The sequence below is a fragment of the Cuculus canorus genome, chromosome 12 (genome assembly GCF_017976375.1).
Source record: "Cuculus canorus isolate bCucCan1 chromosome 12, bCucCan1.pri, whole genome shotgun sequence".
Taxonomy (NCBI): Eukaryota; Metazoa; Chordata; class Aves; order Cuculiformes; family Cuculidae; genus Cuculus; species Cuculus canorus.
The window spans coordinates 14943400-14959639 of record NC_071412.1 but is presented as its reverse complement, the minus strand read 5'-3'; the positions used below and the strand labels follow the sequence as shown (position 1 = coordinate 14959639).

The 16240-nt window shown below is 37.5% G+C and overlaps 1 protein-coding gene across 3 annotated transcripts in view; it reads right to left on the bottom strand.

The window, feature by feature from the left end:
• IQCH (IQ motif containing H) overlaps nucleotides 1-14903 on the bottom strand; it is a 63681-nt gene extending 48778 nt beyond the window's left edge. For 2 of the 3 annotated variants that reach the window (XR_008451895.1, XM_054077872.1), the window contains exons 1-3: nucleotides 3309-3410; nucleotides 1985-2096; nucleotides 752-874 (exon numbers count right to left, since the gene is read on the bottom strand). Coding sequence is in view for 2 of the 3 variants with exons in the window: in XM_054077872.1 (XP_053933847.1) it covers nucleotides 752-874; nucleotides 1985-1991 (130 nt within the window). In the remaining variant the exon portion in view is untranslated. Of the gene's footprint in view, nucleotides 1-751; nucleotides 875-1984; nucleotides 2097-3308; nucleotides 3411-14812 lie in introns of those variants that run through there. The other variant, XM_054077873.1, reaches the window with a different exon arrangement.
• Nucleotides 14904-16240: the final 1337 nt, after the last annotated feature.

Genomic DNA, 16240 nt, shown 5'->3' with positions numbered 1-16240 from the left:
TACCAAAGAAAAAATGGACCACAGGTTTCATCAATAAGAGGAAGTGCAACAATGGCATCAAATTGATACTCTATCACCTACCACTAGGTACTGGTACTTTCCAGTCTGCTCTCACGTCCAAGTGAGTTTTCAGTTTTAATCTACAGTGTTCTAAAATTCATAACATGCCAGCCAACAGTATAACCAGGATAACAATGATAAAATATTAGCACTTATACTGCAGGTTATTCCATACATAATTTTACTTTTCAACCACCTCTTTTTGTTCAGAGACCTTCTCAAATTTATGGGAGCAATGAGCTCACTGCTTATTTTGCTTATGCTCCTTTCCGTACTGATGTTACATGCCACAAGCAGCTGTAACAACAACTGTTTTGAGTACACTGCATGATAGACCAGAATCCCGTTGCCCAGTGTATATTGATGTATTAGGAGTTATCCATTTAATCACACTGGCAACAGAGATGCTCAGTCAGCTGGTTTAAGTCATGACTTACAGGGGCACTGGCTTTACACTAACATCAGTGGTCAGATCTTCAGATTCACACACTTAGAATTTGAAACACGCAGGTAGGAATCTACCAGGACTTAAGAAAAGGGACAGGGTGTTCGCGTACATCTTTGTGCACTCGGTATTTTTAAGAATTTGGCTGAGTGCTCATTAGACGACTGTTCCCTGGTGAGATAAACAAGAGTCTGAAAGTGAAGCTGGAGATGCACTTGATGGTTGTTACCGATCCTTTGCACTCACGTAGAGCTGACTTCTTATGCTGCCTGTGAAATTCATGGGAAGGCGCTGTTTTGGATGCAACAGTAGATGTCTGGAGAGTTATCTTTGCTGCTGGAAGGATAAGCCTTTGTTCAGTCAGAATACCTAACAAAAGATGACATCACTGAACAACTCCTGTATATTCCAGCTATGAAAGAAAGAGAATTAGTTACATCAAAGAAGACGATGCTGAGGGGAGACCTTACTGCTCTTTACAGTTACTCCTGTTAACAGCTCTTTGTGGTTTTTGTTTTCTTCTCCCAAGTAACAAGTGAGAGGATAAGAGGAAATCGTCTCAAGTTGTGCCAGGGGAGGTTTAAACTGAATATTAAGAAATATTGCTTTACAGAAAGGGTCGTCAAGTATTGGAAGAGGCCGTCCAGGGAAGTGGTGGAGTCACAGTCCCTGGAGGTATTTAAATGATGTGGAGATGAGGTGCTTAGGGACATGGTTTAGTGGTGGAGTTGGCAGTATGAGGTTTACGGCTGGACTTGATCTTAAAGGTCTTTTCAAACCTAAATGATTCTGTGATTCCGTGAAAGAAAGAACTAAACAAAGGTAGACTCAAATTCTTCTAATTTCAAATCAAAACTGGAAAAGCAGTAGTATTCTTTTACTGAAAGATTCTTATATTTCAATAATTTACCTTCAAGACAGGTGAACTTCATATTCAAAAGTCGACAGACATGAAATGTATCGTAATGGTGCTGATTCTGAGAGGGAACTGTGTACTTGTACAATAGCAAATTAATATGCAGCATGGTGAGAATCAACTCTTTTAAACCACAATATATTCATGAAATCATAAATATGGAGTAATTGCTAGAATAGCCCAAGTGTAGATCAGGTTAAGATTGAATGATTCATAACCAGACATTAATCATAACTGTCTATTTTGACCATGTTATTCAGTCATAAAAGAACCCTCCATCACAGACAACTCCTCTTTCCAGCGGCATCTGAACTCTGTGAATTACAAGATAACTGACTCAGGGAGGATTGATGCTCAACAGAACATGTCATGTGTTAAGTTAGCTGCCACATGGAGTAAATCCAAAATTGGTCTCTACCCTTTGCAACATTTGAGATCATAATTTTTACATGTTTTGAGGTGCCAGAAAATTTGAATACTAGATACCCGCTGCAAACAAACAACACTGCTTAAGTAGCACACATCTGGTGACAACAAAACCCAGGTGGGCTTCTGGGACTCACCTTTCATTATACCTTCTTCTAACAGTGGTAAGGGAGAATCCTTGTGGTGAGAAGGAAGCAAACCCGAAAGGCTGTTAACTCTATGACCTTCCACCACCTTCTGACTGCAGATCTAGGAAGAGGAAGTCCCCTTTTAACAAAGAAGAATCCTGGATTTGCAAAGACGCACATTTCTACTCCCGCAATAATAAATAATAAATATAATTCCTGCTATGAATAGTTTCATTAAGATTTAATAATGTAACAGCACTGCTTTTCCCACTATGAACATGCTCCAGTATTGTCTAATATCATTACTTTAGTAATTTAAAATAAAGTTAATTAAATCCAATTGATGTCTTGTGACTTCTGCTATGCAAAAATCAGTGTACTGGTTAATAAAAGAATCACAAGAAGTTTGCTTAATTTTAATGAGCATAGTGTAAACATAGTATTTCTTGACAGAACAGCCTTTGGGTAAATAAAATGCACTCAAAGGCAAGGAACCACAAAGAAAAGGAAATACGTCCAACACGTAAATGATTTTTTTTCAGGAAGAATACCAATGGAATTAAAATACTTCTCACAAATCGGGGAACAGTATCACAGACTTCTGGTTTCAGGGCTCCTCAAGTACAGCAGGGAATGACACAGCCTGATAATGTGATGCGGAAACATGTGCCACGCTGGCTGTGCTAATGTGGGGATTAAAGCTCCCCTACTTCCCCAATTAACCTGTGCTTGCCTGAAAAGTCGGAACCTGCTGGTTCTAAGTGCCAGCAATTCAAGCAGTGACACACGTCACTTTGGGACAGTGATACCGTGTGTCTTACAGCTACACTTACTATTGGACACAGAGCACTGCAGACGGAAAAGAATATGTTGCCACCTCATACTACAGTATAATAATTACAAAAAAAATCTGTGCTATCACCTCAGATTTTTTTCTCTCTCCAGTATCCCAAGTACTTTCAGTTTCTTTCTGACTAAGAAATTTGGATTAATTCGGTAAATAAGTGCAAACACACAGGTGTGAATGTATAATCAGTCTCAAGAAGAAGAAAGGTAGTTGGAGGGACATACTGGGCCTGAGCAAATATGAAAGCCAGGAGGTAGTCTGGACAAGGAAAAAGACGTGGGGACAGCAGGGTTAGGGTGAACATTAGGACAAGGCTGGACAAAGAGCCTGACAGAATCAGGCAGAATCATACATGCTGGAAGCAGTCTCAGACGACAACTGCAAGGAACGGAGACACTGGGGCAAGATAATAATGGGAAAAAGGGAAAACTGAGGCAGACTGGGAAAATGAAGCAAACAGCAATGTGTGCAGCAGAGCACATCTACCTCACAATGTGGAGTGGATCTCAAGATGCCACAGGCTCATCTTTAGTCAGCAAATATCTGTGAAGTCCAATTAAAAACCCATTCCATGTTTTTGTGGGTGACAACCTGTTAGCAATTACTCCGTTAGTCTGATGGTTAGGAATTCTTACACTGGATAGCAATGTTCGAACCTTACTGGTGAGCTATGCAGAAGACAAGATAATGCCATGTGCTGGAAATGTTTTTTAATGGCTTTTAAAATAATTATTTCATTATGAATGGTGAATTAACTTAGAAGAATGTTAAATACATAAAATCAGAAAACTAGAAAATATTGATAGATCTGCAAAGTGGGAATAATGGCATTTCCCTCTCTTATAGAATATGTAGAATGATAGAATAGTTTGGGTTGGAGGAGACATAAAAACCCATCCCGTTCCAACCCCCTGCCATGGGCAGCGACACCTCCCATGGGATCAGGTTGCTCAGAGCCCTATCCAAACTGGCCCTGAACAGCTCCAAGGATGGGGCCAGCCATGACTTCTCTGGGCAACCTGTGCCAGTGCCTCACCACCCTCTTCATGAATAATTTCCTCCTGAAGTCCCACATGGGGACTTGGTTTAAAATAGTAGGCTTTAATTATTGTGTTTGTGTACAGCTTTTAGTACAACAGGATCCAGGCCACGACTGGGATCTTTGAGCTCTGTTGCGTCCTAATTAGTGAATAACTTCAACTGCCACCTTTCTAGAAAAGGACACGCAATTCTAAAGAGCTGCTTATAAGTCTAGTACGGAAATGAGATCAATCGAAATAAACTATTCTAATTTTCCCTCCCAATTTGTATAATAACACTGTCCACAAGAGACATTAGGGAGACAGAAACCATATCTGCTTTATCATAATACAGAATCTTTCAGAGAAATGATAAGCACTTATTTTAGTTGTGGCCATTAGGAAGCATTACGCTTGAAGGGATCTAGGTGTATGAATCTTCATGGCCTTGTGTTCCAAGAAAATAGCAATAAGCATATAACAAAGATTAACTTTATACTATCTGGCATATAAGTGGCTTGATACTGAGAAAAGGGAATAATAAACCACACTTTTCTACTCATTTTCAACCCCAGCAGTTTGTTGAGGACAACAACAACAAAAAAAAATAAAAAGAAAGAAACTTAATTAAACAGGGACTCTTTTTTTTTTCAGGCTATTCTACCAGTAAAGCAGCACTGATTTTACTACTCCTCAATTTTACCCTAATTTTAATCCCAAGAGTTTTGTTATGATAAACAACACTATGAAACGTACGTATTTCATTTGTGTTCACAGAGCTGCAATAAGCTACAAAGAAAAGCAGTTCAGGTGGAGTGTAGAGTTCAAAGGCAGCCTAGGGGTTCTTTTTTTTTTTTTTTTAAAACTGGAAATAAATATTTAATTCTTCTTTGCCACATCTTTTAATTTCTATAAAGTCCACAGCAAGAGTCACACTAAAATAAGGACAGATGTAACTGTAATGTAATTTAAGCTCTCATTTACACTGTACAGTGCCACTATGATTGACTTTGTTACACAGTGCAGGCAACAGAGTGGAACTCTGGAGCTGACCCAAAGCAGTTACCTACGAAAACTCCACCCAGCCTGTACACCCTTCTTCCATGTTCTTTCAGCATCCTATTGCTGCACTGGCTACCCTCTGGAAGACTTTGGTGAGATATCAAAGCCAAATTTGACAAAATGCTTTCATCCTTCAGTTATTTTCACTGAAATTAAGCCACCTTACAACAATAAGACCTTAAAAATATTGAAAATATCAAAATACTGCAATAAAAAAGTTTACTTTTAGAATTACTGTATTGTTTTATTACCATTACACAGTGATTTAATTTAAAAAGATATCTAAAAGATTGCATCTTTACCTCAGTGTAATTTAAAACCTTTACTCTCACCTACAGCTTTTATGGTATAAACACAGAACCTGGTGAACTTAATACCACATATTCCAGAACTGGCAGCTCCTAACTAGCATTTTAATGTTTGCAGTGTAGGCAGATCCCAGTTGGTGTGGATGGCAAAGGATCACACCTTCTACAATGCTAACCTGTAGGCACCTCACCTGCTTCCTCTCTGCCAGAACCCAGGCAACCATAACTGCATCGGTGACTGGAACCTCAAAAGCATCTTCGTGCATTAAGAATGTCTTCTAGTGAAGTTTGTTACAAAGACTGAGTCAGTACACAGCCTGCTTCCTCATGGGTACTTTTAAAGTACAGTTTTGTAGGGCTGGAAGGGAGCCTGTAATCTGCAGTGCGGACTGAGGTTTACTTGCCTTCTAATATGCTTGGAATGTGCTGAAAAACTATTTTTTTCATTTCAAGTGCTTCTGAGTGTAATTAACCTGGGACACGACAAAAACAATTCTATTACCCTTTCTAAAGTGTTTTTCTCCTGTGGATAAACCTCTCCCATTTGATTTTTTCCTTTTTGCTTCATTTTAAATAGGGCACTCATTGTAACACCATAGGGATTTTCCAATTAGTTCTCTATTTGTTTTCTTTTCACCAAGACAGCAATATTTAACTAGAACAACTTCTTTTTTAAAGCATGTTTATAAATATGTTTTTCTCCCCAGTAAACTAATAGAGACTACTGTTAAATACAGAGAAAAAATGAGTACTGTCATGTATCAAAAATACAGTTTATCAACCAGGAAGATTAGATCGATGAGATTTGTAAGTAAATATCAGAAAACAATAGAGCTGGATAATAATGGTGGGAAAGACACATAACAGTAACCTATAATTCATTACCATCTTCTCCAAATTGCCAACTACTTTCATATTTTTTATTAAGAAGTTCCTATTAAGATTTGATGTACACAGTTATAATCCCTATACATTCAATGGAACCAAAGCCATACATCCATATGGAAGGATACTGAGTGCCCTCAGTGGATCTGTCCCATAAGTGGTTATGGATCAACAAAGCCTGCTGCTCATGGAGGAGGGGGAAACTTTTCAGCAACAGGAGAAAAAAGATTCGGACTGTAAAAAGCTCAAATGACATAAAGGCAGAGGCACTAAGCAAATCGCACTCTTCGCTCTCACAGAATCACAGAAATGACAGAAATATTCATTAGTAGGCTCTCTGTAGGATATGCAGTCCAATCTCGAGGCTACTACCCACAGATCAGGTCAACTTCGGTTTTGTTTACAGCCTTACAGTCTAAATTGAGGTATTTTTCTGTGTTGATATACAAGCTAAGCAGCAAAGCAAGAATGCAGCATTGAAGAATAGTTTCACTCATGCTCCATCTATCAGCTTCTACTGCAAAAAAGGATCTTGTTCTGTCAATGAAGCCAAATAATCTTAGTGAGAAAAAGTAAATAAAGCAAGCATTTAACTCTGGTTTCAAATAACCTAATTTTGGCCCCTTGAGACTAAGGACCAGCACATGGAATTCAGTACAGAAATAATGAATGCTAAGTAAAGGACAAATTCTCACCGGTGTCAGTGGAACTAATCTAAAATCAAATTTATAACAGTCTCTGCAAGATATTTAAAATATGAACAATTTTTATGACTGTCTTTTTATTCAAGAAAATTTCTGAGTAGGAAAACTATATAGGAAATTAAAATTTGTCCTTGTCATTCTGATTTACAGAGTCCGGCATTTTATCTACCTAATGCTTAATACAGCTTCCCTTATTTGTAATACTAAGATATTAATACATATTATTTCCCTCAGATTTTGTTTATCTAGAGAAAATAAAAGTCCAATTTAAACGGAAAGTCCTACATCAAAACTTCAATTTCAAGCAACCAGGTACCTTTAACAACAGGTCTTATATGCTATTCTTACCTACTTTAAGCTCTTAAAGTAACCAGAGATAGCTCTGAACAGTCATCCAAGTACTTTGAAAAGCTTTGGTACTTTGATTGCTTACTGCTATCTCTCCAAGAAATTGACCCCTCTCAAAATTCTGCCATAGCAGGTGTGAGAGAGAATAGATGGAGAACTTGGGTGAATCCCACATCTGCTTTTTGAAAAAGGCAACAGAAGCAGCACAGAAGGAAGTAAGAAAGATAATTGCTGGCTTGAACTACAATATGTTTTACTCATGGGCAAAGGGCCAGCTTACACGAGGCAGAATATGCAGGACTAACTTATTGGAATTCAGGGGTGGGCCTCCATTCTTGTCCGGAGACAGCTGTAAACCAGCAGCCCATAGCATCCCAATCAGGCGCTGAGTTTTGTCAAGGAATGCTGATATCTACAGAAACAGCTTCAGTAGCTCTGGCTGCACCCCTGCCTAGCAAAATGACAGTCAATTTCCAATTCCAGATGACAAGAACTGGATAAAAACTTAAAACAAATGGTGACCTTTAAAAAGATTAATTTGTTTACCAACAAAGCGTTCTACGTTTGTCATCTGAGATGAGGGTGACCTTCACATTCCCATTTCTAGGTTGAAAGGATGCCGAATATAGTCATCTGTTAAGTTAATTCTATCTCACCAATTATTTCCTTTTTATTTTTAGTGACAAGAAGATTTTATTAATTCCCTGTGCTAGTTATTATGATTACACACCACAATACAAATGCAACAAGCTTCTTTTGAATTACCGTAGTGTAACATCAATTTGTTTAAGTCTCATTCTGCTACCACTGCCAAATTATGCTTTGACTGTAATTATAGCCATATGCCTAAGTTTAAAACACAAACAGGTTTTGAGGATGAAAACACTGTTTTTCTTCTACAACTCCTTCTAGACACTTGAGATGAAAAGAATTGCCCTGCTTTGCCTTACTTTATGATTTGGGAAATGAGCAGACTTTCAGTGCTAAGCGTTAGTGATTAGCATGACACAAATGCTGAATAAAGAATGAGTAACCGAGGATATGATTAGACTGGTTGTGCTCAAATAAGTTAGCTTAAGAAAAAACCTACCACAACACAGAATCACTACCATCACCATTAGAGCCACACTATAAAAGACACAACTCATAAAGACTAGAAATCATCACCATATTAAATTCTACCTCATGAATAAATAAAAAGGTTCCTAAGTTTACAGTATAATATACATTTATAAGAAAACAAGGAGCAAAAAGTGCCAGTATAATTCTATAAAAGAACAGCAGTCCTCTGAAAATGGAAAGTATAGTTGTGAATCTTCCCTACATTGCAGTACTTCGTCAGAATTATTCTTCCTGAAATTCAGATTACGCTTTGTTTTGCTGGATGCTCCATGGGAAGTATACATATTTAATAATTATCTATTCAACATTTGTCATTTGTTATCCAGATCTAGGCTACAAAATAAAGAGATGCCCACTCTGCCCATGGTGTTTCAAACAGAATTATAACCCTCATTTTAAGATAACTACAGAACTTTGCGGAGGATGAAGCTTTAGTGCTTATCATGCCCAAAGAAGTAAAAAAGGGCAATAGTTAATTGTTCATAGTTTCTGTCATAAAATCCAATGTCAGCAGCTTTATAATACCAGAAGAGCAAGAAAAGAAGTCACGAAACAATAAGATTCTTACTAATAATTTTTCAAACCACTCAAATGGCAGGATAATAAAAAGTCCGTGTAGATTTGTGCTTGACCTATCCAGTCACCTCAAAACCAGTGTGCTTTTAATCTCATCACATTTTTAAATGCTCAGGTCTCCTTGAAAACTCAGACTGACAACTCTTGCAAAAAAAAACTGAAGGCAGTTAAGCAAGCAATTAGTTTTTAATTTTCCACAATAACAGCCTTCTGCCACTGACTTTTTGGGAAAAATAATCTTTGAACTTATCTACATATGTAGGGCATCTACACGGGTATCCGTGCGTGTGTGCCCATATGTGTGCGTACAAATATTGCCCTCTAATGGCTGATTAGTAAAAACAGGATAGGTAGCACCTAACTGAATTCTTGTAGCTACTTTAATTGGTATTTTTCTCAAAATCAAAGAACATTTAACTTTACACCTGCAACTACACATCGATTTATTTTAGTTACTATTGATGATCTATAACTATATTTCCTCTAAGTGCTAGGATAGATTACATTTATCAAAACTGCCTTAATGCACAATCTAATTGCAAAATTTGACCCCAAATAAAGCTGGAACATTTTAAAACATGGGTTGCATCACTGGATTAAAAAATTTGAATTCACTGAAGTCAATGTAGAATAAATTAGAGATGGGAAATACCTACTCATTTTTTCAGCCCATCTCCCTGTCATAAACAGTTCCTTAGCAACTGTAAATATGTATCAGAGAGCTTGACTAATTTACACTAAATGTTTGTAATTTAAGTGAACATTAAGAAGTTTTCTCTGATCTGCATGTTTCAGGGAGAGTGGTAAAACACATGGCTCTCTGCAGTAGCATAATATTCCTCTCTGCGAGGGTTTTAGAGTGGTTCTAAAAAGCTATTAGCCATGATGTTTTTTTCTAATTAACTCTATATCACAGGGTTAGACAAATCACCTCTTAGTCCGGGCAACAGCTTTCAAAACCCATTTTTTATAAGTGGCAGTTTGCAACTGTGCCATTCATAGACTCTGTTTAGTTGTTTAAAACCAAATACCCTAGAATGTCTCTTACAGCACTGGGCTTGCTGCATAATGCTTCTATTACATAAATTAAATCGTAGAAGAGCATCCTCGTGTGAGACCGTCGGGCATATTCTTTCATGTGGACCACAGTGCTGCACTAAATTTGTGAACATAATTGATCTTTGGAGGGACGCCTGTGCCTGTTAATTTTTTTTTAAAAGCACACATTGCAGAAAATGTCATCTTCATGTTCATTTGCTTAAAAGGAACAACAGTTGCAGAACAAATTTGGAAGAATCAAAACTTAATCTTACACAATTTAGAATCATAGAATGGTTTGGACTGGAAGAGACTTTACAGCAATCTGTGCAAGTGCCTCACCACTTTCAGTGTGAAGAATTTCTTCCTAGTGTCTAATCTAAATCTTCCCCTTCTGATTTAAAGCCATCGCCCCTTATGCCATCACTACATAGCCTTGTAAAAAGTCCCTCCCCGGCTTTTCTGTAGCCCCTTCCAGTGAGAGGCCACTCTAAGGTCTCCATGAAGCCTTTCCTTCTCCAAGTTGAACAACCTCAACTCTCTCAGCCTCTCCTCATAGCAGAGGTGCTCCACCCCTTGGATCACCTCCACGGCCTCCTGTGGACCCATTCCAAAAGTTCCATATCCTTCTTATGTTGGGGATTCCAGAACTGGACACAAGACTCCAGGTAGGGGTCTCACAAGAGTGGAAAAATAAAAGCTCGAATAATCTCGGACCAGAAAGAACAACAGAGAAGGGTGATTTGATGGATAGTAGTCAGGGTATTCGGAGAAGAGCGCTGTGGAACTGCTCAGGTAGATAATTGTGTTCTACTAAGGAAAACAGCTTGACTAGAAATAAAAGAAATGCTGCAATTCAGAATTTCTTGTAGGTTGACAACAAGGACACTAGGGATCTACAAGACATGGAGGATCTCAAAGGAGGACCTAAATCTGTCCCTCACATTCCAAAAGAAGTGCCCCCAGCATGGAGCTAAGAATCAAAATACCACAGTTCCTCCCAAACCATGTCAGAAAAGTAAGATGTAAATGACACCTAGACTCAGGTAGTCACTCCAGGAGTCTGACTTGCTTGGAGTATCACTCTTATTTTTTGTACTTCTATGACACTGATTTGTGGGCAGTGTCTGTAATACTTTTTTTAAAAAAGAACCCCATATTAATTAAAAAGAGCATCAAGAAGTACAGGCATTTTTAACCCATTCCTAATAACCCTGTTATCAGTTGAAGATGGAATGTGTTCTTCTCTGGCCCATTCTTGTCAGAAAAACCTCTTTTGCTTCTTCCTTGATCTCTGGGTCACATCCTGAACTCTACAAACTCCAGTTTGTTTACGAATGCTCCCTGATTTTACCAAGATTGCTCACCATGCACTTTCCTACTTATACTTTTACTGGGTTGGGGTCTTGCTACCTAAACCCGCCATGCTACAGGTTTTTTGCCTAGTATTGCCACTCAAAATGCTTTGATCATTACATATAACGTCAAAGTAGAAAATTATGAGGTACTTTCACTTAAATTTGTTTTTAATTTAAGTCCAATATGTATTAACTTTAATAGTGAAAACTGACACACATAATAAGCCTATAAATTAATAGAAGTTACTTACAAGCACAGATTTTTTCTTTGTTATAAGTGGCAGCCTGGTCTCATCATTCTGTTTTAAAACAGCTTTATCATTGATGTTCTCTGGGTCAAGCATTATTTTCATATCCATTTCCACCTGATGCTGAAATATATAATATGCACAGCCTTAAAATAACTGCACTAGGACTGAAGTGTTTATAAGCAGGCTAATGTTCATAAATCTACCAAGTGATTATAAAAATTCATGCTATTTGAATATCTGCACAGAATGGGACAAACAATGAAGACGTGGCTGTCGATGAGAGGGACTAATTATCAAGGCACACAACTATATCCATTTAAGTGCTTTTGCCAAAATTTGTTCAACTAATTTCATTACAAGCTTGGAAGTTTCCAAATTTGTGTACATTTGAGTTAAAGTGGAAAGAAGAATCAGGTTTGACTCATTTGATTAATGTAAGTCATCTGTGAATACTATTTACCTGTGTTATAACAAAAGTTTTATACACAACCTGTCTGCTAGGAGGGTGTTACATGTGCATTCTTCCCATAGATGATAACAAGAGTCCAATCTACCTTGGCCACGTTTGCCAAAGTCTTCAGTTCAGGAATCATTGACCAGACGGACCAGAATAGCCTCTTTAGATCGGTATGGCCCACTGACTCAGTGTAGACAAAACATTTGCTTAGAAGTAAATAAGGAAATAAATTCTTCACAGCAATAAGAATTAAAATGTAATAGTTTCTTAAGGTACCGTGTTATCTGCATAGAATTGATTCAACTACTTTGCTAATAAAAATCATTATGATTTAAATCCCAATGGACAGAAAAAGACTTTTAAGGTTTCTTCTTGTTATAAAAAGTATCTAAAGCAAATACTTTTTCTATATAAGCCAAAACCCATGGTATATATTTTTACTAGAGGAGAAGTTTCTAAAGTTGAAAATATTTTGTATCATCTTAATAGGGGCTTTAGATAACACCTGGATCTGTATTAATTTTAGTGCCATCTCCCAATACTTTTAGTTCAATAACATTCCTAACCAGACAATGAATCCATCAAGATTTATTTACCAAGCTATGCTGAATAAGGATGAATCTGCAAATGGCAGAAACTGATGTATCACCAGAGAAGTCCACAGATCCAAGGTAATTCAGAGGAGCTGGGGGCCTGGCACAGTATGTTTAATTCTCATTACATAAATACAGGACTATAAAACGCTCCCTTACATAGTAAGATACAACTAAATATATTTATACACAAGAACTCTCTACTGATGTTTTTATGGCATAAACAAAAAATTTATGAGAATTCTGTTTTTTTGACAAACAAATTATATCATAAAAAGTGTAAGAATCATTAGAGGTATATTTGAACTATTAAACAATTGTATTACTTTGGGAAAAAATGGTTTAATTTTTTTATCTGAACAATACATTCTCTTCTTTCGATAGTAATTATAAGCAGGTGTATCAATGAGATGCTCATTTAGATTTGGGGTTGTAAGAACAAAAGTTATTATCCAAGCCAATTACTCTCTTACCCACATGGCTGCACAGAGACAGAAAGTTCAATTTTCACCTCATCAGTGATTTTGTAGTGTTTATTTTATTACTATAACACACTACTGTATAGAAAGGAAACTGCTTGTGCTATTAAACAAGAACTGGGGGAAAATTGAGTACCTTCTCAATTAAAACAGATGATTCACAAGGCGATTCCCCACTCAGATAGTGAAATGATCAGTGCTGGAGTAGCAGATTCCACACACGATAAGAAGAATTGAAATGCTTAATAAAAATAATCTGACAAAAGTTAACTTTGCTAGTTTAGATGTATGGCAAGTGACAACTCTATGTTTGGTGGAGCTGGAGCAGAGGGCAGCATGTTCTCTTACATCTGTATTATCCATCCATGTTAGCTTAAATTTAAGACTTTAGTTCTCGCACCGTCTTGATGTGGAGTAAGGAAAAGATGAAAACAGCACGCAAAATTGGGCATTATTACTAATACAATGAGAATTATGGTTCTTCGTTACTACCATGGAGCATATTGGAGCATACAGAACAGGTCAACATGTACAGTTAAACAATTCAAATGTTGCTCTTCAACACAAAAGTCAATTGAGGGTGGAGGGCATTTTTATCATGTAGTAAGTCAACAAATCTGATTCACTGTAAATGTGCTTCGCAGATGCATGTGACGCATGGTTTCTAATACAGTCCAATTCCTTTATGAATGTGCTATGTTATATTAACCTTAGAAACAATACATATTATTGGTGGCTAAACTTATTTTCATGTCTAGCTATTTGTTATTTGCATATTCTAGAGCCCCTTAGAAACAACTTTTAAATTAACCTCTTTAATTCTATTACCAATAAGAGAATGTTAACTTCTACTGGGTGTTCAGAAGGTCACAGAAAGTATCAGCTTTTAGGAAAATGAAACAGAAGAAACCCTGAAGCTGCACAAGCATCAGTTCAGGTGTATCCAGTTAAGCAAGTTTTTTTTACCAAAAAATTTGAACTTGCACACTTCACAGTTACGGATAATGATACCTTTTCAGATATTGCTGCAGGACTAGAACCTTAAAGCTGGAGAAACACTTGGTTTCAGAACTCTTTTAATAACATACCAGTGGAGAGGGAGAAATAAACTCCTTCCTAACTTAGATTTTACCTTGATGGTGAGACTGGGAGAAGGCTCCTATCTCCCAGCCCACTCATTCTACAAAGACGTAACACTTCCAGTTATAGATAGTGTATTAAACAGTGAATTCACGTGGAGTCAGAACATAACATTATGGCATCAATGGGTAGGCTACAAGAAACTCATTTATTGTGGTCTCTGGCAGAATAAGTACCGTGTTATTTCAGACCTGTGAACCTTGGGAAGTGCGTAGTGCGCGTTTGCTGTATGCCTGGACGGTCACGGGCTCAACAGGTACTCGTGGTAAAATAAGCTGTTTCTGAGAAGCACCAAAGTGAAGCCCCCTGATTTAGAAGGAAACAAACAGTGAAGTCTTTAGAAGTTACTCTGATTTCACCTATTAAACCTATACTGCTTCCATCTGGTTGAATCCAAAAGACTGTATTTTTATTTAAGTTTGCATTTAGTGAAAGAATCACAGGAGGCAGCAGAAGGTTGCTGTAGCTACTTAGATCTATATTTACTTTTACACTGTTTTTTTAGCTTAAACAAAACAGAACCAAAATAGCAAATGACCAAAGCAACCTCATCTAGGCCAATATTCACACTTGCTTCACAAGATTCTGATATCAGTCTTTCTGTCTTGCTATCTGCATAGTCTCTGCAACAAACCAGCTGTTTCACTTACCACTTAAGGGGATCTTCTGAATGTACTTCTTTATTACCAGTAGAAGAAACAGTTAGCGCTTGTGTGTTTACAGCATTCAAACAGTTTTCAGCATGTTTCTGTTAGAGGGGAAAAACAATGTTTAAGCTATTACAAAGGTATGAGGGATGTTAAATTTATTTAACTCAGTTAATTCAACAATTCAGATCCTCACTGGACTGAAAATTTGGTAGGCTTTGTGCTTCTGTTGGAAAATTATCAGATTTTGGCTAACAAGATAAATTAATCTGACACCCTAAAGAAGAAAGCCATAGTTCTGAACTGTAATTACTGGTGAATTCTACCATTTGTTAATCAGAAAGTGATTGTATGGGATGATAAATACAGGACCCCATGAACTCAGAGTGAACTATTGATGGAGATCTCAAAAACCAAATCGTCTTCTGGATCTGCTCCATTTTACTTACTCTCAGCCCAGGTTCGGTTCTTTCACTTGCTGCTCCCAGATCACTAACATCCACCGTTTCTACATTTCCTTTCAAGATGATATTTTTCAATTTACTTTTAAGTTTGTGAAGGTCTTCTTGAACCTAAGAAGCAAGTTATGAAAAAAATCACATCCACAGCCAAAACCTGTGGGATTGTGCAGAAGGACTGACTCCAAATTAAATAATTCCTAAATACAGGAAAGAAATACATGTGACTTCCCATATTTCTGTACTTTTTACAAATAAGAAAACACAAAGCCAATGACTTTAAAGCCATTTACAGTTGGACTCAATGATCTTAAAGGTCTTCTCCAATCTAAAGGATTCTATGGTGGTAGAAAACCTGAAAAGAGTCAATCTTTAAACGAATCTCTCAAAGCAATGTCAATAAATACCAAGGACTGAGGAACTTCGCGGCAGAATGATCTTTCCACACGTTTCAAACAGAGCTTAGACTAGATATTAGGAAGAAATTTTTTGATGCTGAGAATGGTTAAACACTGGCACAGGTTGCCCAGAGAGGTGGTAGATGCCCCACCCCTGGAAACATTCAAGGTCAGGTTAGATGGGGCTCTGAGCAGCCTGATTGAGTTGAAGATCATAGAATCACAGAATGGTTTGGGATGGAAGGGACCTCAATGCCCATCCAATGTTCCAATGATTCTATCTAAAATAATTCCGTGAGAGCCACTGACTGTAGAAAACCTGGAAGAGAGTCAATTTTAAAACAAATCTCGCAAAGCAATGGCGGTGAACTCCAGGACAGAAGAACTTTACTGAAGAATGACCTTTCCTCATGTTTCAAGCATCTCTCTTGGCACAGATCACTTCACTCCACAGAGACATTAGAAGCGTTAGTGAGGGGCTGGGAGGCAGAAGCAGAGGCAATCACATTAGCCCCTGATATTTACCTAGCATTTCCCAAATTGCTTAAGGCTGAGTTTCTCTCAGTACCCCACGA